This window comes from Gorilla gorilla, chromosome 1 (genome assembly GCF_029281585.2).
Source record: "Gorilla gorilla gorilla isolate KB3781 chromosome 1, NHGRI_mGorGor1-v2.1_pri, whole genome shotgun sequence".
Classification (NCBI taxonomy): Eukaryota; Metazoa; Chordata; class Mammalia; order Primates; family Hominidae; genus Gorilla; species Gorilla gorilla.
The window spans coordinates 136309083-136337031 of record NC_073224.2 but is presented as its reverse complement, the minus strand read 5'-3'; the positions used below and the strand labels follow the sequence as shown (position 1 = coordinate 136337031).

The window sequence follows — 27949 nt, the reverse complement described above, 5'->3', positions numbered from 1 at the left end:
ATATGTATCATATCACTTGGAGAGCCTAATAAAACACAGATTCGTAGGTTCCTTCCTTCCCTGAAAGAGTTGATTTGGTAGGTCTGATGTGGGGACCTAGGGAAACTGTTTATACCAGTTTTCCTTTTAATGAGGGGATTTCCAGGATGCCGGACATTTAGTGCTGAAATGGGGAATGTGTCTGGTAAGCCAAGACAGGTTGGTCACCCTTGTTGGCACCTGAAAATTTGCAAGATTAATGAGGTTTCAGGTTATGATGAGGCATCTTATCCAGAGACCACAGCTTGAAAACTCCTGGGATAAACACTTACAGATACATTTTCTAACTCTTAAAATTAACCTAAAGTAAATGTTAAAATAAAAGTTAAAAAAAAATAGTCAAACTGTCATTAAAAAGAATTCTGGCTGAGCACGGTGGCTCACCCCTGTAATCTCAGCAGTTTGGGAAGTGGAGGTGGGCGGATCACAAGGTCCAGAGATCAAGACCATCCTGGCCAACATGGTGAAACCGACTCTCTACTAAAAATACAAAAATTAGCTGGGTGTGGTGGCGCATACCTGTAGTCCCAGCTACGTGGGCGGCTGAGGCAGGAGAATCGCCTGAACCTGCGAGGTGGAGGTTGCAGTGAGCTGAGATCAAGATCACGCCACTGCACTCCACACTGGCAACAGAGCAAGACTCCATCTCAAAAAAAAAAAAAATCTACAGTGCTGAGTATATAAAATTATTAACACATTTCACAACAATATGTGTTTGTGGAGTTAAATATTTTTTGTCTTTAAAACAGGTAATTTTAGTGCATACTTAATTTGATGATTAAATATGGTAGAATTAAGCATTTTAAATGTTAAGTTTGTTACATTGTTCAAGAAATAAGTAGAAATATATTCCTTTGTTTTTTATTTAAATTTTTGTTCCTCTGTAAACTAAAAGAACACAAAGTAATTGGTCACAATTACTGGTGTTTAACTGCCAAATATGGGTAAATAAGGGAAAATTTTGTTTAATGTTTAGTCCTTCTGAGATGGCTTGAATATTTGAATTTTGTTGTACGTCTATACTGGGTAGTCACAAGTCTTATAAACACTTTAGAGGAAAGATGGATTTCAGTCTGTATTTTTAAACATTTATTTTAAATCTGGTGCTGAAAAATAAGAAAAAAATTAAACTGCATTCTGCTGTTCTTCTTTAGAAGCATTCCTGCGTAAATACTGCTGTAATACTGTCATGCAAAGTGTATCCTTTCTTGTCGTATCCTTTTTGGGGCAGTGTTTTTTTGTTTTTTTGCTAGAAATGTTTGTCCTTCCCCCACCTGTTGATCCAGGTTAAGGAATACTTTTTTACACTTTATTCAAATGAAATATTTCTAAAATTATTTGTATAGACTGAACAGATCTTTTATGTGTTTTTAGATTTGTTGTTGAATTTTCTGTGCTGTCCTTTATATAATTTTTTGAGGGAAAGTTAGTGAATCAGGTCAACTTACTTAGAGAATGTGTTCATTTACTTTAACCCAGAATACAGTCTTGTTTCTTCTATTTGTATGTTTCCTAAACCTAATTCAATAACATATGCTTTCTGTTGTGTAATATATCTGGTTTAGGTATTTATAATGTGTTTAAAATTTGGGCAAAGGAAATGTTTTTCTTTTAAAAAGTACTTACATTGAAAATTAAGATGTCTGGATTACTATGTAAATTCTAGAGAGTAGCAGACCTCTCATCTGAAGTCTTAGTGAATCTCTTTTGACATAGATAGCAATAGAAGTATCTTTCTTCTTTCCCCTTTCTTTTTCTAAACAAGAGAAGAAAAGCGTAATAGAGGGGAGAACACATAATGCCCACTAAGGGTAGTGCATTAAGTGAAAAACAGTCTTGGCAGGTATATAGGAATAGTGGTTTCCAGACTGGTTGATGACCGTAATCACCAAGAACAGTGGTTCTCAGTCTTGGCTGCACATTACAGTGATCTGGAACTTAAATACTAATTTTAAAAGGGTGCAGTGGCTCATACCTGTAATCCCAGCACTTTGCAAGTCCGAGATGGGAGAATCACTTGAGCCCAGGAGTTTGAGACCAGCCTGGGCAATGTAGGGAGACCCTGTCCCTACAAAAAATACAAAAATTAGCCAAGTGTGGTGGCTTGCACCTCTGGTCTCAGCTACTTGGGATGCTAAGGCAGGAGGATTACTTGAGCCCCAGAGGTTGAGGTTGCAGTGAACCATGATCACACCACTGCATTCTAGCCTGGGTGACAGAGTAAGACCCTCTCCCTCCTAAAAAAATCTTTAAGAAATATATTGATGCTTGGTTCCTTTGGTCAGAATTTTGATTTAAAGTGTTGGGAGTGTAGCACAGATATTGGAATAAACCTCTCAAACTGATTTTAATATACAAACAAGGTCGAGAACCACCAAGGAAGAGTTTTTATGCATAAAGATTCCTGTACTGTACCCTAGAACTAATACATCTGAATCTCTGGGAATGGAGTATAACAATCAGATTTGAAAAGGTTTCCTTAGTAATTCTAAGGACTGACCAGTTTAGACACTGCTTTGTTAGAGTAAAATGATTAGGTACCTAGTATCAACCTAGCCATCCAACCTTATATTAATAACTAGGAAAATAAAGGGTTGGAGCCTCTGTGTTTCTTTGTTGAAAAATCTGCTACTATTATTAGATCTGTGAAAACAATTGAAAATTCGGTTATTATCACCTTAAAAGTACAAAACCTATAGATATTGAAAATGTAATTATTTTTCTGTAGGCATAGTTAAAATGATTTTGTAAATGTCATAAATCAGTTTCTTTATAAGTGGTTTATTTAGATAAATTTTGTTATACTGACATGATTCACTAATTTTCTAAATATAAATGGTTCAGCTCTTAGTTATTTTTAAACTAATGACCTGTGTTGTACTTCCTATTTTTAATGGGCTTTTATGATGTTTTAGGTTTTTTTGAATCCCGTGTCCTTCAAGTGCTTTCTAACTTTGAGAGGAAGAAATTGACCACCTGGACTATGGAACTGTGCGTAACAGCTTTGAAAGTGTATTTAAAAATTAAATCTATATGCCTTTAAATCAGTGAATTGGAAACATATTACATGTATTTTAATGATTTTCCTCAAATATAATAAATTGTTTCCTTTCCAATAAAATAGTGTTTGTATTTCTTCTTTATCTGGTTTAACACATCTAGGAAAACATAATATTATAAAAAATATATAAAATTTATAATATAATTTTTTTATGATTACAAATACTGCCTTTTAAAAATTCTTACCTGGATACCAAAGCACTTTCACTTTTTATTGTAATGTTGTTTTTTTTTTTTTTTTTTTTTTTTTTTTTGAGACGGAGTTTGGCTCTGTCGCCCAGGCTGGAGTGTAGTGGTGCGATCTCGACTCACTGCAAGCTCCGCCTCCCGGGTTCACGCCATTCTCCAGCCTCAGCCTCCCGCGCAGCTGGGACTACAGGCGCGCGCCACCATGCCCGGCTAATTTTTGTATTTTTTTTGGTACAGACGGGGTTTCACCGTGTTAGCCAGGATGGTCTCGATCTCCTGACCTCGTGATCCACCCGTCTCGGCCTCCCAAAGTGCTGGGATGTAATCTTGTTTTTTGTAATTATTTTATATTTGTCTGGCTTTGAGTTTTACTGGGCTTTTGGTTTTTTGGAAATGGGGGTTTATCCCAATTTAGAAATTTGTATCCTTGCTGTAATACAGTCTTCCATTTTTGTTCCCCCAAATCTTTCATCTGTCAGAACGTCACTCAAAGGTGAAAATATTTCCCACGTAAAATTACTCTGTTCCTTTAATGAAATGAGTTTCAGCTGTATATACGTAGGAAAACATTCTGTTCTGTCAACTTGACGTTGACAAACTTGGTGGATATCAGGAGTAAGGGTATTCAAGAGAATTTTGAAGAAGAATTTAATATAGTGCGTATCGAAGACAACTCTTAAAGAGCCTTGCATTCAAGGGGTTGTGAGAAATGGGTTGTTAATGGAGGGCAATGTAGTATCAAAAAGCTGTTTATTTTAAGATTGATGATATAGCAGGTTTGTATGCTAATCGGACTGATTCAGTAGAGAGAAAAAACATAATGCTGGAAAGAGAGGGATATTGCTGAAGCCATAGACCTGGTATACAAATAGAAGTGTTCATTTTAAAGATAGGCACACAAACAGCTCATTAGTAACAGTAGGATGAAGGGCAGATTATGGAGTTCTAGATGTTGGTAGTTCAGTAAATAGGAGCATGTCAAATTTTTGTTATATTTTCTCAGAGAAATAGGAAACAAGGTCATAAAGAGGGAGGAAGTCATGAAGGATTAAGGAAGGAAAAGGAGATGTAAAATGGGTATCCAGGAATGTAGGAAAGTAAACATACTCTTAGGCAATCTGTGGTTTATTTAAGTGGTATCAGTCAGTGTGGTTTTGTGTTTTTCTCCAGTTGAGTTCAGCATAGGTGCTATCACTGAAAAAGTACAGAATTCAATTTAACTAAAGTTGAGATTTCCCTAGGTGAATAAGACAGTGATGAGATGTTACATTTAAGAGAAAGATAATAAAAGAGGGATATGGAAAGTAATCTGGGTTAAGGAGTGAAGTGAGAAAATAAAGAAGGTTGAGACAGTGGAAAATGGTATCATCAATTGTAGATTGCAGTGTGGTTGAAGATGCATTGGAGTTCTTGAGGTACGAACTAGAAATTTGGGAGATTTAAATAAGAGTGGGGTGGCTGAAATTGAAATTAGAGTATAATAATATATAATAGTACTAAGTATAGTATACTAAGTATAGTATAATAGTACTAAGTATAGTATACTAAGTATAGTATAATAGTACTAAGTATATTGTACTTAGTGATTATAAGTTTTAGGATGTGAAGATGGGAGTAGCGTAGAGGCAAGGTGATGGAAGGAGATGAATTCAAGAAATTGGGAACCTAGGAGATTGAAAGCATTATCTAAATGAATTTTGAAATCTCAACAAGAACTGTGCTGAGTGCTTTTTGTAATTATTTTATCTTTACTACCCTGTGAGAAAACAGCACATCCTTTTGTGAGTAATGGAAAGCTCTTTAATGTGTCAACTATAAGATACTTTATTACATTTAATTATCTTTAGTAATGCATGCTAACAAATAATGACCTCAGTAGGATTATTCAGTAGATATGTGAGCTAACCCCCTGTGTCAGACACCTAAGAGGTATAACTGATGATTTTCAAGAAGAATAGAGTTCTCATCCCAAGTACTTAAGCTGCAAAATGTCCCACCCTATATTTTCTGAAAACAAACGGTATATAGAGCGTCCACATAAAAGCTAATAGGAAATCTTAAAGCGTGCACACACACACACACACACACACACACACATACACACAAAACATTGAATAAGCATCAGGAAATATATACCCTGTACCCAACATGTACAAGGTCTAAGCAATGAAGAAAAAGCCAGGATATCAAGTAAGACTGGAACATCTATGACTAATATATAAAGACTTGAGGTGGTTGTATCTATTTAAAAGGTTATCAATTAGAAATTAAGAAAGAGGCCAGGTGCAGTGGCTCACGGCTGTAATCCCAGCACTTTGGGAGGCCAACGCAGGTGGATCAACGTGAGGTCAGGATTTTGAGACCAGCCTGGGCAACACGATGAGACCTCGTCTCTACTAAAAATACAAAAAAAATTGCTGGGCATGGTGGCTCATGCCTGTGGTCCCAGCTACTCGGGAGGCTGAGGCAGGAGAATCATTTGAACCCGGAGGTGGAGGTTGCAGTGAGCCGAGATTGGGCCACTGCACTCCAGCTTCAGTGATGGAGTTAGATTAAAAAAAAAAAAAAAGTATTTTACGTAAGAAGTTTTAATTTTTTGTAAATTATAAAATAGCACTTAATATGGTATTTGTATACCGGGATCTTTGAATATCCAAAATTTAAGAAGATGTGAGCAGTTTTATGAAACTTTTCAAAGCTTAGAAAAAGGTAACTACATAAAATTCCATTATATGTTATTTATGGGAACATTAGATGAAGTAAGTCACAAAAACATGCATAGAAATGATCATACAAACTTGGAAGAAATTGAATGTCTTGCTATCGAAGGAAAGGATGGAGGTGTAAGAGATTGAGGTTGAATGTGAGAAGCTCTATATATTGTATTTTTCTTTAAAAATATATATTTAAACTCGCATTTCTTATTTTTCAAATGTTCACCCCAATGAAAATTCTTTTATTTTTCCTGTTACAGTTTTTATTTCTGATCTCATATATGCAATATACTATTGTTCATAAATATTAGTGATCCGCCCTGCAAATGAAATACTCCCATCCTGTTGAATTTGGGAATGTCCATGTGATTTGTTTTGGCTGTGAAATGTGAGCAGAAAGATTGTTTTACTTTGCGGAGTTCCCGATTGCTAAAGCATGTGTCAAAATGAAGTTTTTGTGACATTACAAAGGGACTAATAAGAGTGCCTTTGTTGATCCTAGTTGAACATGAGAAACTTGGTTATTGTAAGCCACTGAAAAATTTTAGTTTCTTTTATTACTGCAGAATAACCTATTCTGTCCTGATTGATACAGCCACATTTCCTTAAGCTCTTTGATTTTCATATTTCCATTAGGATGTAGAAAGTCAAGAGAAGAATAAATCATAGGATCAGAGAATATTAACAGTGAAAGAGACTATTGGAATGAATTTGTTCAATGGTCCAGACTTTGGGTTCTAAATAATCAGTAATATTTCAAAAAAAAGTATTAAAGACATTTCAATATAAAAAATGATGACATTTAACTTTGTAAACAACAACAACGAAAACCTACCATTGCTGGGCATAATTGGTCATGCTTGTAATCCCAACAACTTGGGAGGCTGAGGAGGGAGGACCACTTAAGCTCAGGAGTTTGAGGCTGCAGTGAACCGTGATTGCATCTCTGCACTCCAGCCTGGGTGACATAGGGAGACCCCAACTGAAAAAAAAAAAAAAAGCTGTCATTAATACATTTTTCCTCTGTCTCTCTTCCCATCCTCCTTACCACTTAGTTTTAAATCTAATCTTATTAAACAAGATCTAAGGATAAGACAAGAGAAAGGATGGTTGCATCTATACTGAACATGTATTGAGTTTTTTTCGTCATTATTTTCTAAACAACATAATATAACAAGTTTTGACATGGCATTTACGTTGCATTAGTTATTATAAGTAATCTGAGATGATGTAAAAGTTATATGCAAATACTACATTGTATATAAAAGACTCGAGCAGTTGTCGCTTTAAGTATCCATGGTGGGTCCTGGAACAAATTCCTCATGGATATGGAGGGACAAGGAACCACTGTAGTTAAACAAATAATCACTTTAAAACTTAAAACCTTTTGCATGGTGAATACAGTCGTGCACCGCATATATGATGGTGGTCCAGTTAAGTTTATTATGCCATATTTTTATCGGAAGTTTCCTATGTTTAAATATATTTAGGTACACAAGTACACTGTGTTACAGTTGCCTATAGTATTCAGTACAATAACATGCTTTACAGGTTTGTAGCCTAGGAGGAATAGGCTATGCCATCTACGTTTATGGAAGTCCATTCTATGACATTTGCACAGTGGCTTAATTACCTAAGGGCTTTCTCTTCAGAACATACTCCTGTCATTAAGCAATGCATGACTGTAGTTGGACAAAAAATAATAATACAGGCATACCTTTGGCACTGTCCTAATTCATACCAGCATTCATGATTACTTAAATTTACACTGGGAAGCCTTCAAAAACCAGTGATATATTAGGAAAATATATTTGCAATACATGACAAACGATAACAACATAAGAACTGGAAACATTCAGTAAGAAAAATAATAAAAGCAAAAGAAGATGGAAAAAGGAAGCAAATTTCAAGAGAAAACTCAAAAGGCCAAAAAATGTGAAATGATGTTCAGTCTTGCTAGTAATTGGGAAAAGCACAAATCATTTTTAATCTTTTAGGCAAAAATTAGAGCGATAATATTTTTGGTGGGAGTGTGACAAAAGGTACTGTAATATATTGCTACTAGAGAGTAAAAACTGACAGGTTTGTAAGGGCAATTTTGCATAATATGAAAATATAAAAATGTGCTTCAAGTTTCACTACGTTTAGTCTACAGAATTACCTATGTGTAAACATGTATACAGATGTTCATTATAACACTTCTTATAACAACAAAATATTTGGAAATAAATGTTCATATTAACAAGTGCATACTATATGATCTTAGTCCAATTAGAATATTCTTTTTTATTTCAATCCTTTAAAAGACTCAACTTCTGACTGTATATAGACAATTAAAACAATAATGTGTTCTCTGTATGTGCATTTGGTCAGGTTAATTAAAACTTGTTGAAATCTGCCTGTTCTTAATAAGGTTGTTATGTTAAAACTCTCTCATAATTGTAGATTTCCCTGTTATTGTACTGTCAATATTTTTGCTTTAGTAATTTTAAACATGTTATAACATGAGTAAACACATATATTTGTTGAATTTCTAGTCAGAGAGTCAAACATTTTTAATTATAAATGTACAACCATTTTATTGTGGTATTAATTTTGCCTTAGATCTTTGTCCAATGCTAATAAAGCCTCACTATCTTTCCTTTGGTTAGAATTTACATCATTTATTTGGTTCTAGCTTTACCTTTACCTTTTTTCTATCTGTTTTTAAAAAATCTGTCTAAAAATGCATTTAGCAGAAACATTTAATCAATTTACATTGAATATTTTTACCCTATACCACAGGAATTAGGCACACTTTCTGTTTTGTTAATGATTAGCACTGATTATACCCATGCATATTCTCAAAGTCCAAAGTTAATGCCTATGTCCGTTGCCAAAGACAATAATGTGCCCTTAGAATACTTGAACACTGTTTTATTCTAGTTTGTAGTCGTTTTTATTTTTGAAATTACTTCTGTATTTTTAATCCTCCAAGACATTATTTTTGCAGAATTTTTACTACTGTTAGTCTTTTAAAAATTAATCAGATTAAGCAGAACTCAGATTTTAAAATATTTTCATATAATATTTGATTTTTCTAACAATCCAATGAAAGGGAATATAAGACTGATAAGTAGGTAAGAGCTCACTGTGGAGTTAGGCTTCTTGGCTTTGAAATTCAGTCCCAACATGTACTACAATTTGACCATTAATAAATCCCATTATTTAATTTTTAGTGTTTCTCATTTTAAAAATGAAGATAATCATATTTCTATCATGTAGGGTATGCATGTGTGATAAGTAAAAGTGATAATGCATAGAAATGGCACATAGTAACTATATGTTATTAGTGGTTATTTTATTTTTATATTTATCAACAATATCTTCATTTTCTAATTGAGGACATAGTATGAAATCCATAGACTTTAATTTTTTTCTAAGGTTCATATAGAAAAAAATGTACATGGTGAAGCATCTAGTAGATGGTGATGCATGGAGTTAAATTTTTTTGGTTTTTTGTTTGTTTTGAGATGGAGTCTCATTCTTGTTGCCCAGGCTGGAGTGCAGTGGCGCAGTCTCGGCTCACTGCAACCTCCACCTCCTGGGTTCAAGCAATTCTCCTGCCTCTGCCTCCTAAGTAGCTGAGATTACAGGTGCCAGATACCATGCCCAGCTAATTTTTGTACTTTTAGTAGAGACACGGTTTTGCTATGTTGGCCAGGCTGGTCTCAAAGAGTTAAATTTTTGGTTTAGTGACTTTGCTTACATTCTAGTCTCATTTAACTAATTTAACCCAGCCCTATGCCAATCAGGTCTTTAAGGTGATTTTATTTTATATGGTTATTTTCTTTTTAAGGTTATTTTATTAAGATTATTTTATTCCCTATATGTTTATTCTCTGTATATTCCCTATATATTGTTATAAATATAAATGGTTCAGGGAGAAAAAATAGTAGAGATTGCGAGAGGATATTGTAGAAAAAGGAAGACAGAAAGCAGACGAGATATAGTGTAGTAAGAAGAGGTGGCAGGGCAGCAAACTGAGCAGAGGAAAGAAGACAGTGGTTTGCTTAGGAAACAGGAGTGTGGTGATCAACCTGTTGTAATACTGGAGTTCAGAGAAGATTCCTTGTACAAATCTGATTTGGAGAATTGGAGTAGGACTCTAGGGCGACATATTGAAAGTAAGAGGTTATAGAAAATCTATAAGATTCTAAATTCAGCAATTTTTTTTCCAACTGAAGAAAAAGCAAAACCAGAACTGTGAGATTTTTATTTTATGATTGTAAAACACTCAACTGTGGGTTTGGGAGATTGCTGATTGAAAGAAGTTAATGTGGTAAGTTGTTTTAATGTTTTTTGAGTATTATGTAAGTCCTCCTCCAACTTTTTGTCTTGAAATAAGTGGTTTCTGTCACATGATTTGATATAGAGTTTCACAATCTATTTTCAGTTTGTTGACAAATCATGTTTCAGTGCTGTGCAGTACAAAATGTACTATTTATATTGAAAATGTGTCTTAGCCTTGGCTCAAAAGGTTTCTCTGATTTCAGAGATCTGTTAGGCAAACTTGATTATCTGTGCTTTCTTTTCTCTAACCTTTACATTGCAACTTATCCTGAGTTCAGGTTTATTTTCTTTCTTATTTTATTTTCAAAAGAAAAACAGAAAACTATTGGGGGAAGGGCTGGTGGTTGAAGGTTTACTATTTTGAGAAAATTGTACCTAATTTATTGCACAACTCAGAGGAATTAAGACTTTATTTTTTAGTAAGAGAAACAACTAACTTGATCAAGTTCATAAATGTGACATTAAAGTATTTCAGTTGTAATTTTTAATCACACTTAAATTACTTCCAAAGATATTTATAAGGCATCTAGGCTAAGAACTACAAATGACATTAATAGATAACTTGTCTTTTTTTTTTGTCAATGTTAATTCATTTGCATGTTAAAAAACTATAATATCTGGTACAAATGTAAGGCTACTTTGGATAGGGGGAAAGAACTTGTAAATAACTGGTAGTTATATAAGTAGAAAGGGAGCTCTAGAAAGACAAGTTATTTGGAAGTTGCTACTTTCTGCTTAACAATAGAGCTCTTTCATTTTATTTAAGTCAAGGCTTTGGTGTGATTTAAGTAGGCTTTGAGCTAAATGATTAAATTTATGGTACTTGATGTGTCAAGAGGGATACTGAGTTTACACTAGAGCCGTTTTCCTATAATGCCATTTATATTATGGATGTCAAAATAAATACCTCATATATGATATTGATTGAAAAAATACTTTTGAGACCCTCAGAAACTGGCTAATTTTGAGTTAATTCTTGATACCGGATATATTTTATTTTTTATATAAGCCCAGATGAGAAGAGAGAATATGTTTTGACACTCCAAATATAAATCTTTAGTGACTATTGCTTTGTCGTCAGGATATTATCAAATGTCCTATTTCATATTCTTAGGGAATTCCCAAGATATGTCATTTGGCACATTATAGTAACCGTTAGAGCTTTAGAGTAAAGGGAAGTTTTCTCTTTGTAGAGCATTCTAGGAAGTACAAAATATGGGCAATAATGCCGTATATTACTAATAACTGAATAGCTTCTCTAAGGATAACTCTCTTAGAATAACTATTTCAGAAAGTAGATATAACAACTGTTTTAAATCCTTAGTTTTGTGTTTTTGATGCCAAAGATGCTAAGAATTGTTTGTGCAGATTTTTATTTCAGAAGACATATACTTTAATTGTTTTAATGCTCTTCAGATTGCTTGTTTGAGGTGAAAATTAAGATCAAATGAGAAAATATATGACAATGCCTGACTCTTAGTAGAAGCTTATTATATGTGTGTCTAACTCTACCTTTCATGTAGTGCTAAATTCCCTAAATTATGTCTGCAAATTATCCCTTTTTTTACCAACATTCCAAATGCATTGTGAAAAATGGTGATTTGCTATTACAAGAACAGAGTTCATTGATCTGGCATTGTTGAAAAGTATATTTCAAAACTAACATGGATCTGCCAGAAATCCTAAGCGAATAAGCAAGAAGAATAGTGTGAGGGAAGGAAGGAAAAAATTGCAGGTAGAAAATATTGGTGATTCTTTTTCATCTCTGTCCATTCCTTTACTGGAAATGAAAATACTTCTGAGAAGTAGAAAGTATTAGAAGTTAAGAAGGGTAGAATGGGAAGACAGAATGGCCAAGTGTTAGTAGAGTGAAGGCAGAAAGACAGTATGAGTTGATAGGATTTTTAATAGGACCAGGTAAAAATATCAATACAAAAATAACGTTATCAACCATATTGAGCTTTTACCATATCCATACATTGGGATAACAGCTTTATTTGCATTATTTGTTTAATCACAATAACTCTATGAGGTAAACATTACTTTTTCTAGTTAATAGATACATTTAGAGAGGTTATTTTCCAGCATCACACAGGTTATAAATGGAAAAGTCAGGATTTATAGTTTGTCTTAACTCCTAATAATTACGTTTTCACATTTGGAACCTTGAGTCAAGCATAAAGTTCAAATGGTGCCCCTCTTCTCTGTCAACTCTTTACACCATCAGCCCTGTATCACTATCTAGTCAGTCTTCTATTTAAATTCTGATACTCACCCGTATCCAGTTAGTCTGTTGTACTCCCTGCAAATTTTCCTTCCCTATTTGTTTTTAAAAATCATCTCGGGTAATAAAACTCCCTTTGCCACTTTGAAGGCACCTCTTTATTCTCTCCTTCATACTCCCTGTACCCCATTATTTATAAAGATTGGTGACTTCATCCAATATCTTTTTTGGTATTTTGTCAGCCCTCAAGGGTACAAGTCTCCAGGCCTGATAATTCAGCCAGTGTACAATGCCCTCTGTATAGTAGTTGCTTAGGGATAGCATCTGTTCTGTTCAGTGTCTGTGTTAAATCAGTTAAGTATTTTTTGTGCCATTTCTTAGACTGTCATTGCTTTGTTGAAAACTCCCAATTCTCTGCTTCTTTTATCATATCTTTTTTTAATTGATTTTATATACCCATTTATTTTAAAAGTGGTACCTCTAATTCAATATGTCCCCATATTCATCGGTTTCTCTAAACCAAATCTGCCTTTAGATTGCACTATCAGTCATAAAGACATTGCCATTCTAATATTCACCCAAAGTTTAAATCACAGAGTCCCCATTTGACTCTTTATATTCTCTATTCTCTTATATCTGATTAACCACCATTTTCTGTACAGTCTCCACCAAGTCTGTTATATCTCCCCTCTCTGTTTTACATAAACATTTCCCCTCTATTCCAGGGGTATATGTTCCAAGACCCCCAGCAGGTGCTTGAAACCACAGATAGTACCAAGCTTTTTACAGTCATCTCTCCAGTATCTGTGGGGGATTGGTTCCAGGACCTCCCATGGATACCAAAATCTACAGATGCTCAAGTGCCTTATATAAAATAGCATAGTATTTGCATATAACCAATGCACATCCTCCTGTGTACTTTAAATCATCTCTATATTGCTAGAGATGTAATATCTACTGTAATATAAATGCTATGCAGATAGTTACGGTGTTTAGGGAATAATGACAGAAAAGTCTATATGTTCAGTACAGATGCAACTATCCTTCTTTAAAAATATGTTCTTCCACAGTTGGTTGAATCTGGCGATGTGGAACCCATGGATATGGAGGGCTGACTATATACACCATGTTTTTTCCTGGCACATCACTCAACTACTATTAGCTGGCGAGTCAACTCACATTGTTGGAATGACTAGGGACAACTAGACTTCAAGTGATCTTTCATCCCAGGTAGGCTCACAACACAATGTATGATCTCAGAGTTCCAAGAGATCAAACTCCCTTCTGCAAACCCCAGTCAAACTTTGCTTGTGTCTTGTTTGCTGATATCCCATTGGATAAAACAAATATCAAGCTAATTCCATAGTCTTTGTAGAGAGAGACTTTATATAGGTATGGATACTGGGAAGTGTCATTCATTGGATGCCCTGTAATATAACAATCTATCACACTTCCCTAATTTTCATTCTTACTGCTGTAATCCTAATTCAGATTTCTGTCACTGCTCTGCTTACTAATGTTCCTATCTCTTTGTTTTCTGGTCCATCTGATATAATTAAAAGTTTTTATTATTACTTTCCTGTTTAAAACAACCAAAAAACCTTCTGAGGTAAGTACTTTTTTCTTCTCCCTGATTTTGAGTGTCCCCAATATACCTTTCTAAATTTAACTGTCATGTCTCCCTCACACTTGACTTAAATTTCTAAAACACTGTATTGACTTCTTGCCATTTTCCTTGCTCTTCTACATGTTTTTCTTAAAAGCAATTTTACCTATCTCTTTTCATTGATGTCAAACCCATTCTTCAAGTCAATTTTATCTCCCCTTATTCCCATCTGTCAGAAAGCACTTTTCCTACCAATTAAATCCTGAAGCACTTAATCGTAACCCTCTTAAAACTATGTTCATATCTTTCACTTTATTGTTTGTTTTTGTGTATGGACATATCCCTTCTCTAACTGAACATAACTTCTAGAACAGCTCTATCTAATACAAATAGAATGTAAATCATATATGTAATTTAATGTATTTTACTAACTGCATTAAAAGAAACAAAAAGACACTAAGGAAATTAATGTTAATGGTAAATTCTGTTTAGCCTAATGTATCACAGTATGTTATTTCAACCTGTAAACATCATAAAAATATATTTTTTTACTTTTTATTTTCACACTATCTGAGTGTGTTTTACACTTATTACTCATCTCTGTTCAAACCACATACATTTCAACTGGTTAGTAGCCAATTGTTTCTAGTGGCTACCATATTAGACATCACAACTCTAGAATTCTAGGAGAAACATTAGTGTAGTACAGAGAATGTTGACTTGAAATCAGACTTATTATCAAATCCTGTCTTTGTCACTTACCATATGAGCCTGGACAATTTACTCAGTCTCTCTGGGCCTTAGTTCCAACATGTGTACAACACTTTTGCTAGGATTAGAGTCAAGTTTATTGCACAATTTCTAATATAGAGTTCATTGATTTTTAGAAAATCAATGAGGACATAACCCATGTTATGCCAATGTTTTGCACAATACCTGGAACCTAGAGTTTTCATGTTATAGCCATTTATTGAACACATAAGACAATGTCAATCATTTTACTAGGATTTGGAAATACTAGATATGAAGTCTAACTTCAAGAAGCTTGGTCCAGAATGACAGACAAGTAAATTGTTAATTATAATATACTTAGAAAAGAAGTCAAATATAGCTTAATGTCATATAAATTAAAAAGCTTTCATACAACAGAGGAGCTAACTATGCTTGAGAATATGAGGGTAAGCTTCATAAAGTTGTGGTTTCAACTTAATGTGGAAGGAAAAGTAGTTGCTTCCACACTAAGTTGGATGTGGAAGGGGATGATATGGGAAACAAAACCACTAGGAAAGTCATGAAGGTATGACATTTCATATAAAATATGAGGAACTTCTAGTTTTGCAATGAAGAGAGTTCACAGGATTGGCTGGGGGAAGGACCAAAGGGCAGCATCAGGATCGACAGTGGAATAGTTAAGATCCACAGCTCTCCTGATACCCTTCGTCAAAGCTGGTACTTCCTCATTTTGTCTCATGTTAAAAAAATGGTATCATCCCCAAATACCTATATCTTTAATATTTTTCCTCATCCTTCAGCTCTAATCTATTCATAAATCTACTGCCTGTTTACCTCTGAAATATACCTTGTCTATGCCCTAGTCCAAGCCACTCACCTCTTTCCTGGACCACTGTAAAAGTCTTCTAACATCTACCCCTTTCCACTCTTATCCTCCTATAATCTGGTTTCTTCCCAGAAGCAAGGGTGATTTTCTTTTAAAGTTTATTAGTCTTTCAGTTCCCCATGTCACAGCCTTAACAGCTCTCTCTTTCTTCATGTTCTACAAGGTTCTACATGATCTGGCCTACCTCTCTGATCTCATCTCATTTTATCCCACCCTTTATCACATGTGCTCTAGCCACACTGATTTCTTTTTAATGTGTCTTATGTACTAGCTTTTTCCTTTCTTGGGACATTACTCTTGCTCTTTCCTCTATCTGTTGCTCTTTCTCTGATCTCTAAATGACTGGACACTTCTAATCCTTCAAATCACATCATAAAACTCTTTTAAGGGATGTCTTCCCTTACCTTCCAGTCTACAATACCCTGATGGAAAAGTCACTTTCTATTTTATGATTTTATACTAGTTCTTATTGCTATCTGAAATTATTTTTATCATCACTGTTAGTACTGTTGCTATTACTGTTATTTACTAATGTATTTTCTTTTCTTTCCACTAGAATGTAAGTTCTCTGAGAACAGAAACCTGTCTTTTTCATCATTGTCTCCTGAACATCACCTGCAGTGCTTAGCAAAAAGCAGACACACACTTAACACTTGTTGAATGGATGGATGAAGTTTTTCCTACCTGTACTATTACTCCCTTTCATAGCATTTCACTTACATTACATTAAGAAGGAAAAATTGCACAAATTTATTTATTTAGCATTTTGTCAGGTACAAGAAATATTTGCCTATAGGGAGAAAACCCCCACCACCACCAATCCTACTACTATATGCACTATATTAAGCATATGAGTTGATCAAGGGGAAAAAAGTTAGTTTCTCCAATTCATGGGCTTTGAGATTTTAAATGTTTTCTTAAATCATTAATGGAGAAATTTAAATAACCAAAAATTTGAATTAAGGATGGGAAACAGGGCTGATTTTAAAAATGGAAATATCACATAATATGTCTGTTTGAAATGGAAACATGACAAAAATTTGAAAATAGTTAAATATTTTGAGAATTCAGTTGGCTTCAATTATTATTTTCTATTAGTGACGGATATCACAAACAAAAGACAGTCCTTATTTATTTGTTATTAGGATTTATATATATACACACATATATAAAGACTATATAGACTATATATATATACACTGCGTTATATATATATGGAATATATATATATGTTTGTGTATATATATATATATATATGTTTGTATGTATGTGTGTGTGTATATATATGTTTGTTCTCATGCTGCTATAAAGAAGTGTCCAAGACTGAGTAATATATAAAGGAAAAAGATTCAATCCACTCACAGTTCCACATGACTGAGGAAGCCTCAGGAAATGTACAATCATGGTGGAAGGGGAAGCAAACCCATCCTTCTTCACTTGATGGCAGGAAGGAGAAATTCTGAGCAAAAGGGGGAAAAGCCCCTTATGCAACCATGAGGTCTTGGGAGAACTCACTCACTATCATGAAAACATCTGTATGGGATTACCGCCCCCATGATTCAATTTCAGTTACCTCCTACCAGGTCCCTCTCATAACACATGGGGGTTATGGGAACTACATTCAAGATGAGATTTGGGTGGGGACACAGCCAAACCATACATATATACATATATACACACACACACACATAAGGACTGTGTAGATATGTGTGTGTGTGTGTATATATATATAAATACAGTCCTTATGTGTTTAAATATATATTTACTGTCCTTATTTATGTGGGTTTGTGTGTGTGTGTGTGTGTGTGTACACACTGCCAGAGGTTTGAAAAGGTTAAGATTTTATCAGTAAGAAAAAACCAGTCACCTCTGCCAGCCCATGCACCATGTTGTCCTGCCGCTCCGTTGTCCCACTCCTCCACCAGTCGCAATGGAAGAAGTGATTGCCGCACTGGTGATTGACAATGGCTCCAGCATGTGCAAATCTGGCTTTGCTGGGGACGACAACCCCCAGCATGTTTCCTTCCATCATCGGTACCCCCGGCACCAGGGCATGATGGTGGGCATGGGCCAGAGGGACTCCTATGTGGGCTACATGGCTGAGAGCAAGCACAGCATCCTGACCCTGAAGTACCCCCATTAAGCATGGTATCGTGACCAACTGGGATGACATAGAGAAGATCTGGCATCACACCTTCTACAAGGGACTGCACATGGCCTTGGAGGAGCACCTGGTGCTGCTGACCGAGGACCCCCTGAACCTCAAGGCCAACAGAGAGAAGATGACTCAGATCATGTTTGATACCTTCAACACCCTGGCCATGTACGTGGCCATCCAGGCTATGCTGTCCCTCTACACCTGTGGGTGCACACTGGCATTGTCATGGGCTCTGGAGATGGGGTCACCCACATGGTGCCCATCTATAAGGGCTACGCCATCCCCGACACCATTCTGCATCTGGACCTGGCTGGCCAGGACCTGACTAACTACCTCATGAAGATCCTTACCAAGGTTGGCTATAGCTTCAGCACCACTGCCGAGCGGGAGATCAGACACTACGTCAAGGAGAAACTGTGCTATGTTGCCCTGGACTTTGAGCAGTAGATGGCCACTGCCACATCCTCCTCCTCCCTGGAGAAGAGATATGAGCTGCCTGATGGCCATATCATCACCATCGGCAATGAGGTTGCGGTGTCCCGAGGCGCTGTTCCAACCTTCCTTCCTGGACATGGAATCTTGCGGCATCCACCCAGACCACCTTCAACTCCATCATGAAGTGTGACGTGGACATCCGCAAAGACCTGTAGGCCAACACGGTGCTATCTGGTGGCAACATGTACCCAGGCATCACCGACAGGATGCAGAAGGAGATCACCACCCTGGCACCTAGCACCATGAAGATCAAGATGATCGCACCCCCAGAGCACAAGTACTCGGTGTGGATCAGCGGCTCCATCCTAGCCTCACTGTCAGCCTTCCAGCAGATGTGGATTAGCAAACAATAGTACAATGACTTGGCCCCCTCCATCGTCCACCGCAAATGCTTCTAAATGGACTGCGAGCAGATGGCTAGCAATTGCTTCATGGGTTAACTCAGAAGTAAAAATTTGCCCCTGGCAAATGCATACACCTCATGCTAGCCTCACCAAACTGGAATAAGCCTTAGAAAATAAGTTGTCTTTGAAGCTTGTATCCGATATCAGCACTGGATTGTAGAACTTGTTCCTGATTTTGACATTGTATTCAAGTTAACTGTTCCCCTTGGTATCTGTACATATCTTTGATTTCAGTCTTTAGTACATGTGGCTTGGTCACTTCATGGCTAAAAACGTACTTGTGGAAGACAAGTCTGGCTTGGTGAGTCTGCATGGCCAGCAGGCTCTGATCTGTGCAGGGTATTAATGTGTCAGGACTGAGTGTTCTGGGATTTGTCTACAGGCTGGTAAGGGCTCCTTAACCAGTTGTTTCTATCCTGTCGGTCTGTCAGGGTTGGAAAGTCCAAGCCATAGGACCCAGTTTCCTTTCTTAGCTTCTGTTGTCTGCCAGAACACCACGGGCTGTTACTTGCCTTGAGTTGGAAGCGGTTTGCATTTATACCTATAAATGTATTCATCCTTTTAATTTATGTAAAGTTTTTTTGTATGCAATTCTCGATCTTTAAAGAGATGACAACAAATTTTGGTTTTCTACTGTTACGTGAGAACATTAGGCCCCAGCAACATGTCATTGTGTATGGAAAAATAAAAGTGCTGCCAGAACCAAAAAAACATTAATTTCTAAAAGGTCATTTAGATGATTTCCATGACAGACTTTTTAATGTTCTTCACCTGTTAGGATTATTATTGATAATCCTTTTCAGATTATGAATAAACAGTTTGCTCTCAAGTATTTATTCATGCTAATATTTACTTTGTAAAATGTGCTTCTTACAGGAATACAAATAGTTTCTGGAAAGGACACTGACAACTTCAAAGCAAAATGAAGTTCTTTCTGTTGCTTTTAACCATTGGGTTCTGCTGGGCTCAGTATTCCCCAAATACACAACAAGGACGGACATCTATTGTTCATCTGTTTGAATGGCGATGGGTTGATATTGCTCTTGAATGTGAGCGATATTTAGCTCCCAAGGGATTTGGAGGGGTTCAGGTGGGTATGATTCATAGTATCAATTGCAGAATTCACTGTGCTTGTAGTAAATAGTATTCTGATCTTATCCGTGAAGCTTAGGCAACATTTTACTTCACAGGTAAGTATTCTAAGTAAGAGTTTTCTGAGGAAAAAACAATGTAGTATTCTTTCTTGGCAACTTTTTATTTTGTTTCTGAGATAATCTTTCTTCAACAAGAGCCCTCCAATGTGCTGTTAATATTTTCAAGAGATAGCTGCATATACCAAGATTCAAGAATTTTTTATATTATTGATTAGTTTCTAGAACATTCAATGATATACAGTAAGACAGAATTTGGTACTTATGAAGACTGTTTAATTTGTAGGTCTCTCCACCAAATGAAAATGTTGCCATTCACAACCCTTTCAGACCTTGGTGGGAAAGATACCAACCAGTTAGCTATAAATTATGCACAAGATCTGGAAATGAAGATGAATTTAGAAACATGGTGACTAGATGTAACAATGTTGGGGTAAGTGAATTCTAGTTTCCTTTAAAAATAACAGATAGGAAAATGATTTCTCTCTCTTCTTTCTTGCTCCTTTTCAGCAGAAAGTTTTCCATATTTTATTTTTTTAATTTTACTTCATACTTTAAAACTCAAAATTAACCGTTGCCTTATGTTCAGCTTTTGTAAATATTTGTGTATGTGCTCTCTATCTACTAAAGCAATAAGTTTAAAGCAGAATTTACTTCTAAAGCAAAACATCAAATTTTGACTTTTATACCTATCTATATTTCCTGGAAAGACTTTTCTGGTTAGGAGTTATAATTCCAGTTACAATATTTGCTATCATTTTTAGGTGACTTGTATCTCCATCCATAATTCCTGGGTTTTTCGTGGTGACTAGCTAGCTTCTCTATTTAATGAGGAGCATAATTTGAGACTAATAGCTCCCTTATTTGTCTTCAAAAGCTTAGTAGAGAGTACAGGCTTTCTCCTGGTGACCGACTGTAATTTCCAAAACAGTAACCTTTCCAGTCTCATCTGAGTTTTGTCTCCCTGAAATGGGCTTTTTGCATTTCCTCCTATTTATGGTAGTTTCTGGTTCTCTCAATTTACCATTACTATAAATATTTGACCAAGTGTCTAGAAGGCACGTAGGTGTTTAGTTCACATTACTTCTTCACAGTTGATTTTTGATCTTGTAGGAAAATAGTTATAAGATATCATGAAATATTTTGGAGTTTTATTAACATGCTATAAACCTGAATCAATAATGCTTTAAATTTCTGCCTCTCTGTAAGTCACACTGAAGTAGAAACTTTGCTTTATAGGTTCGTATTTATGTGGATGCTGTAATTAATCATATGTCTGGTAATGCTGTGAGTGCAGGAACAAGCAGTACCTGTGGAAGTTACTTCAACCCTGGAAGTAGGGACTTTCCAGCAGTCCCATATTCTGGATGGGATTTTAATGATGGTAAATGTAAAACTGGAAGTGGAGATATCGAGAACTACAATGATGCTACTCAGGTAAATTGTTTTATGAGAGTCATCTGAATAAGGGGTGATATATGCCTTTTCTTGTAGACATGTAGCTAATTGAACTTCATTTTAAATACGAATTTAGATCTCTTAGGGACACATGTTAACAGGTTTGACTACTTTAAGAAACTCAAATCCATATTTAAAAACTTTTAAATATTAATTTAAGATTTTTAATCAATACACATTTGCCCACTTTTAAAAAGCTCCCAACCAATTAAAAAGCTCATCGACTTTATTTCCTAAATTCTCTATTTTCTATTGGAAAATATTTCTAAGATACATCTATAGTAGAATGTGAGCATCCCCAGCGCCCAATGCAAGGAAGTCACTATAGAATATCTCTTGAGGAATCATGGAATAAATGAATAATCAAATGGATTCTCAGGTGAAAAATGAGGTTTTATGAATCAATCATAACATTTTTACCTCAACAGGTCAGAGATTGTCGTCTGGTTGGTCTTCTTGATCTTGCACTGGAGAAAGATTATGTGCGTTCCAAGATTGCCGAATATATGAACCATCTCATTGACATTGGTGTTGCAGGGTTCAGACTTGATGCTTCCAAGCACATGTGGCCTGGAGACATAAAGGCAATTTTGGACAAACTGCATAATCTAAACAGTAACTGGTTCCCGGAAGGTAGTAAACCTTTCATTTACCAGGAGGTACATCAATACATATATGCATATAAAATATCATCTTATTCATTAGAAAATAATGGCAGATTTAATTAAAAATGCAATTCCTATAGGATAAGGACTGAGTCATTTATATAAAATGGTGTTCTTTAACCTCCTCTTCTTCACATACAGCATATCTAATTCTTTATCACAACATGTTTTATGGAGGTACACAGAATGTAGGATACTGATAATAGTTATGTCTTAATTTTCTTTGGAAAATAAAATGAGTTAATATTTATCAAGAAATGTCAGATAGCAAATGTTGTATTAGTGTGAGCTGTTATTATCATTGATGTACGAGACTAAAAATTAGGTAAGTATTCTCACAGGACAACAGGTAATTTTGACATTATGTTTCTTTCAATATTGTAGTGTATTCTTTATCAAAAAAAGAATATAAGAATATTACCTGTTGAGATAATAAGAATAAGAAAACCATTTTGAGCATTATCATATAACAAATAGGACCAGGCGTGGTGGCTCGTGCATGTAATCTCAGCACTCTGGGCGACCGCGGCATGAGGATTGCTTGAGGCCGGGAGTTTGGGACCATCCTGGACGATATAGCAAGACCGTGTCTCTAAAAAACAAAACAAAACAAGACAAAAACAAATAACAAATAGCTTAAAGCTATCTTTTATATAATATTAACTTATTGGTTAAAATGCCTTAAATTCCTTATGCAAAATGTTCTTTTTCCTAATTTTCTACTAGGTAATTGATCTGGGTGGTGAGCCAATTAAAAGCAGTGACTACTTTGGTAATGGCCGGGTGACAGAATTCAAGTATGGTGCAAAACTCGGCACAGTTATTCGCAAGTGGAACGGAGAGAAGATGTCTTACTTAAAGTAAATAAATACAACTTTTCCCCTGAAGTATTTCATAGATGTATTAGTCATAGTACCCCATTGTGAGTTATCTTCTGGAACATTCTTATTCAGACAACTATCAAGGAGTCAATTGTTAATGATAAGTATTCTAGTGCCCTAAACTCTAATCAATCATCTTTTGTATTTAGAGTGTCTGTCACAAGTGAGTTTGCCTAGGAACGCTAAACATATCCTAGGAGTTTCCATCTAAGTACGAGATGAATATACTGGATTTGACTGATGTTTGCATATAATATTTTAAAGCCAGGTTATTATCAAAATGATCCTATCATTTATAAAGTATGTACAAAGTTTCCATACTGTAGAATTTACATATATGAATTAAAATATAAAAATATTTATAACAATACAGTATTGAAGCCTTATTTTAACCTAGTTTGACATTCCGTAAAATGTGATATGGATATTGATCCTTCTGGAGTGCCTCTAAATGATAATGTGCTGAAACCTCTGAAAGGACCTTTTTTAATTACAAAAATCTTATATTTGTAATATGAATATAAGTATTCCATACTTGTATATACGAATATAGACTACATATGTAGATTACACACGTGTGTGTATATGGTGTGTGTGTGTATATATATTTGAGTGTGTGTTTGTGTGTGTGTATGTATATATATATATATATCTTACAGAATAACCATTTAATTAGAGAAAGAATTTAATCTTCAGATGCCATGCCATGCAGAAAGAGATGCACAGTTAAGTTACTCGCAAACTATTGTGAAATGATACATCAACATATATCTTATTTTTCAAAAATAGGAACTGGGGAGAAGGTTGGGGTTTCATGCCTTCTGACAGAGCACTTGTCTTTGTGGATAACCATGACAATCAACGAGGACATGGGGCTGGAGGAGCCTCTATTCTTACCTTCTGGGATGCTAGGTAGAAAACCAAGTTCTCTATTTTTTTAACACATCTTTTAATGATGGTAATGATATTCTGATATTCTATGATAATATAATTATGTACCTTTCAGGCTTTATAAAATGGCAGTTGGATTTATGCTTGCTCATCCTTATGGATTTACACGAATAATGTCAAGCTACCGTTGGCCAAGACAGTTTCAAAATGGAAACGTAAGTTTTGAAATTGTTCAAACTATCCTTTTCTCAAGAAACAGAAGGCAATCTTGTTCTAACTTAATATGACAACTATTAATTATATATTTATTCAACAAATAATTGATTAGAAACCTGATATAGGGCTGCGATTTTAGTAATGCAGGTTATATTAAAGGAGTAAAATATATATTTTCCATTGACAAAGAGTATGCAAGCCTTTTCAGACATATGATAAACATCCCCCTAGCCCTCAGGAAAAAAAAAACACTTAAAAATAAGAGCTAGGCACAGGGATTAAAATATATACTTCGAATAAGTACCTACCTCAGGGTTAATAGGAAGATTATACATGCCAACACTTTTAGAGAACTTAAAACATCATCTGCCCACAGTAAGAAAAATATAAATGTTCATTAAATATTTTTAAAAAGTTATATGGAATACAAAAAAATGATTCAGTTGAGCTGAGTTAAATAGGGAAAAGTATATAATAAGAGGAAGGAAATTATATGTACTAAAGAATGGAAATTTAGAGAGTATTCCAAGAAAGGTAAGAATGAGAAAAATATTTGGGAGTATGGTAAAGACATTTATCTGATGAGTAGTTTCAAAAAGGAACAGAAATAAGAGTGTACAGATATTTGGAAAGCTAGTAGAAGGTTTTCTTTAAACTAAAGGGTTCAGAAACAGCATCAGAGACTTCAGATCTGAAGCAGAAATTCCTCCTTCCTCTGAGTCACACAGATATCTAGCTAGCTTTTTTTAGATTCCTTTCAGTTTGAGAAGTCTGTTACTTTGTATAGCAACTGATTCTATTGTTAAACAGCTTTAATATTTAGGTGTACTTTTATATTGAGCCAACTTATCATAATTTCTACTAATTGGTCTTATTTCTGATGTTAAGGGTCAGAGAGTATTTTTATTTTTTCTATCACTATAACTTTTCCACTTTCCAGGAGTGCTGCATGCTAAAAAACTCTTAGTTTTGTTCACTTTTCACCATATGACATGATTCTAAGGTCAACACTGAAAAACTTCCTAGGGTTACTCTGGTTTTTTTAATTAAGATTTTTTAAAGTGCCCATCAGAAAAACATAATATTAAAACTGGTGTCAATTTATAAAAAATGTTCAGATGTATTGTTTTGTACAATTATCTAAACAGAAGCATGATGGACTCTAATATTTATTGAGCACATGTCACGTTCAAGGCATTTTCACATATATTACTTAATTTTTATAGCAAAAAAACAATATTCCCATTTTACAAATGAGGAAACTGAGACACAGAGAAATTATGTATGTTGATTAAATTTTCTTAGCTACTGTTAATAGAGCCTATGTTTTAATCCTGGTGTTTCTGGTACTAATGCCCTTCCCATTTCAATGACATTGCATGGCTTACAGTGATGTTAAGAAGCCCTTGCAGGCCAGGTGCTGTGGCTCACACCTGTAATCCCAGCACTTGGCGAGTCCAGGCGAGAAGATCAGCTGACCTGAGGAGTTCAAGACCTATCTGGGCAAGCTAGCAAGACCTTGTCTTTACTGAAAATTTTTTAAAAATTAGCTGGTTGCGGTGGTGCACACCAACAGTCTTAGCTACTTAGGAGGCTGAGATGGGAGAATCGCTTGAGCCTGGGAGATCAAGGCTGCAGTGAGCTATGATCATGCCACTGTACTCCAGCCTGGGTGACAGAGCAAAGAAGCCTTTGCAGTTCCTTGGAATGAAAAGGAGAGGATAACAATTTGTTACCTTTGTTTGAAATATGGCAAAAGAGAACCAGAGGATAGAGAGATGATGAAGACCCAGTAAAGGGCTATAAACATTAATGAAGGCATTGGATTCTAGATAAAGTCACTGAATGCGGAGACACAAGTAACAGGATAGGTTGGGTTTGGTTTAAAGGAGAAGGAAGAGGTAAATATATATATATGTTAAAATCTGGCTTTTCCCCACCTAATTAAGGATGTTAATGATTGGGTTGGGCCACCAAATAATAATGGAGTAATTAAAGAAGTTACTATTAATCCAGACACTACTTGTGGCAATGACTGGGTCTGTGAACATCGATGGCGCCAAATAAGGTGAGAATATTTATTTAGACATGTCCTCTAATAGTAAACTTTCCATTGCATTTTATTTAAAACAGTTGAAGTTTAAGAATATCAACGTTTTATACGGTATTGTGTTTTTAGGAACATGGTTAATTTCCGCAATGTAGTGGATGGCCAGCCTTTTACAAACTGGTATGATAATGGGAGCAACCAAGTGGCTTTTGGGAGAGGAAACAGAGGATTCATTGTTTTCAACAACGATGACTGGTAAGTACATATCAATTAAAAATAATATTTTGTACCTGTATGCTCTTGGTTTATTCCTTTTTTTCTGTTCATTGACATTTATCATATCTGAAAAATCATGTAGTCAGTGGAGCAAGAAGACAATAGACATCAAAATTGGGCAGAAGTAAAAAGATGAAGGCTGTTACTCCTTCATTCTCCTGTTTTCATAAGGGCTTTCTGTTGTAAGCAGAGTCCTTTCTGTGCACCCTTGCAATATCTTATGCATATATTGAATGCACATACATATGCTCACCTACACATGCCACAAAATACACAAAGTAGTTAATATGAGGATTGTGAAATCATTAAAAGAACATGTCTTATATTCCTGTTTTTTTAATTATGGAAAAATGCTGCCTCAGTACTAATATATCTTTATTTCTAACTCTTTTTCTCAATGACTGCTCTATGTAGTTTTTTGGTATACTTTCTTCACTTCTCTGTCTCCTTGTGACAAATAACATTTTTAAAGCATATGCATAAATAATATGTATCTTGTGGTTAATGATTTGCTTCAGGAGATTTGAGTTTTAGTTCTGAAACTTATTATTGGCCTTTCATCTGTGATTCTTATATCCTTTACTGAAGTATAAATGATTCCCTAACCTATAGCTCAGAAGACCTCCTTGCAAACAGTTGAATTGTCTCTGTCCAAAGCCAACTGATACTCATACTTAGCTCATTCTAGTATAAATTATATTTCACTGATGAAAAATAAATAAATACATAAGTACATAAATCTAGTTGATCTCTTTCCTGCCAAAAAAGCCCATGTCTATTTCCTTAGTTTCTTTCTTTTGTGGATGAAAATACCAAAATAAATTTTTGTGACAAAGCTTTATATTTCAAACTATCACTTCTTCATAGAAATGCTAGATTGTTTCTATGTATGCCCCAAATTGTTTTTTACCTTATGGGGAAAAAAGGAGATTAAAAAAATAAAACCCTTTAAATTTTTAAAAGTAATTTGTATTAAGTTCAGTTGAGAACAAATTTGATTTTAACAAGCTAGCACTTTTATCAAAGTGTGACCATTCCTGCCAATCTTCAGCGATATTCTTCAACTTTGATTTTTTGGTAATATTTTCACTATGGACCAGGGAACTGCTACATTTTCTGTAAGGTTACTTTTGGTCCTAGAAAGCTATTTACAACTACTAGGGAGGCATATGGGTTTTCTTCTTAATGAGACTTCACTGCTTAGGGTTCTACAACATAAAGTTATGCTGTTTATTTGTGTTAGTCTGTATTCTTGATTTTCAGTGTATTGAAGTTAAATCTGAAATTTTATTTTACAGGACATTTTCTTTAACTTTGCAAACTGGTCTTCCTGCTGGCACATACTGTGATGTCATTTCTGGAGATAAAATTAATGGCAATTGCACAGGCATTAAAATCTACGTTTCTGATGATGGCAAAGCTCATTTTTCTATTAGTAACTCTGCTGAAGATCCATTTATTGCAATTCATGCTGAATCTAAATTATAAAATTTAAAATTAAATGCATATCCTCAAAACAATA

At 35.1% G+C, this 27949-nt stretch overlaps 3 protein-coding genes and 1 pseudogene across 8 annotated transcripts in view; all 4 read left to right on the top strand.

Annotated features, from left to right (window-relative positions):
* The window catches only part of RNPC3 (RNA binding region (RNP1, RRM) containing 3), a 29599-nt gene extending 26439 nt beyond the window's left edge, over positions 1 to 3160 (top strand). For 2 of the 4 annotated variants that reach the window (XM_055375347.2, XM_055375144.2), the window contains exon 16: positions 2955 to 3160. The gene's annotated coding sequence lies outside the window, so the exon portion shown is untranslated. Of the gene's footprint in view, positions 1 to 1193 lie in introns of all 4 variants that reach the window. The other 2 variants (XM_031007349.3, XM_031007396.3) reach the window with 2 other exon arrangements.
* AMY2B (amylase alpha 2B) lies at positions 2955 to 27949 on the top strand. Of its 3 annotated transcripts, none has more exons than XM_031007502.3 (11): positions 2955 to 3030; positions 19716 to 19929; positions 20277 to 20423; positions 21230 to 21427; positions 21877 to 22107; positions 22840 to 22973; positions 23784 to 23906; positions 24001 to 24100; positions 26051 to 26169; positions 26281 to 26406; positions 27726 to 27949. In XM_031007502.3, exons 2-11 carry the CDS (start codon positions 19762 to 19764, stop codon positions 27913 to 27915), a joined length of 1536 nt encoding a protein of 511 aa, XP_030863362.2. In that variant the 5' UTR covers positions 2955 to 3030; positions 19716 to 19761; the 3' UTR covers positions 27916 to 27949. The 3 variants fall into 3 exon arrangements, with proteins under 3 accessions (XP_030863362.2, XP_030863335.2, XP_030863412.2); XM_031007475.3 differs by lacking the exon at positions 2955 to 3030 and adding an exon at positions 13659 to 13788; XM_031007552.3 differs by lacking the exon at positions 2955 to 3030 and adding an exon at positions 18451 to 19140.
* On the top strand, positions 17662 to 19550 carry LOC101134165 (actin, cytoplasmic 2-like; annotated as a pseudogene).
* AMY2A (amylase alpha 2A) overlaps positions 24014 to 27949 on the top strand; it is a 50111-nt gene continuing 46175 nt past the window's right edge. The window contains exon 1 of the mRNA XM_031007661.3: positions 24014 to 24100. The gene's annotated coding sequence lies outside the window, so the exon portion shown is untranslated. The remainder of the gene's footprint in view (positions 24101 to 27949) is intronic.

Bases quoted from the DNA above. Each gene is read 5' to 3' on its own strand.
- AMY2B (XM_031007502.3), top strand. From the start codon at position 19,762: ATGAAGTTCTTTCTGTTGCTTTTAACCATTGGGTTCTGCTGGGCTCAG. The intron at 19,930-20,276 runs GTGGGTATGATT...TTTAATTTGTAG, and splicing joins AGGGATTTGGAGGGGTTCAG to GTCTCTCCACCAAATGAAAA. The intron at 24,101-26,050 runs GTAAGTTTTGAA...CACCTAATTAAG, and splicing joins GACAGTTTCAAAATGGAAAC to GATGTTAATGATTGGGTTGG.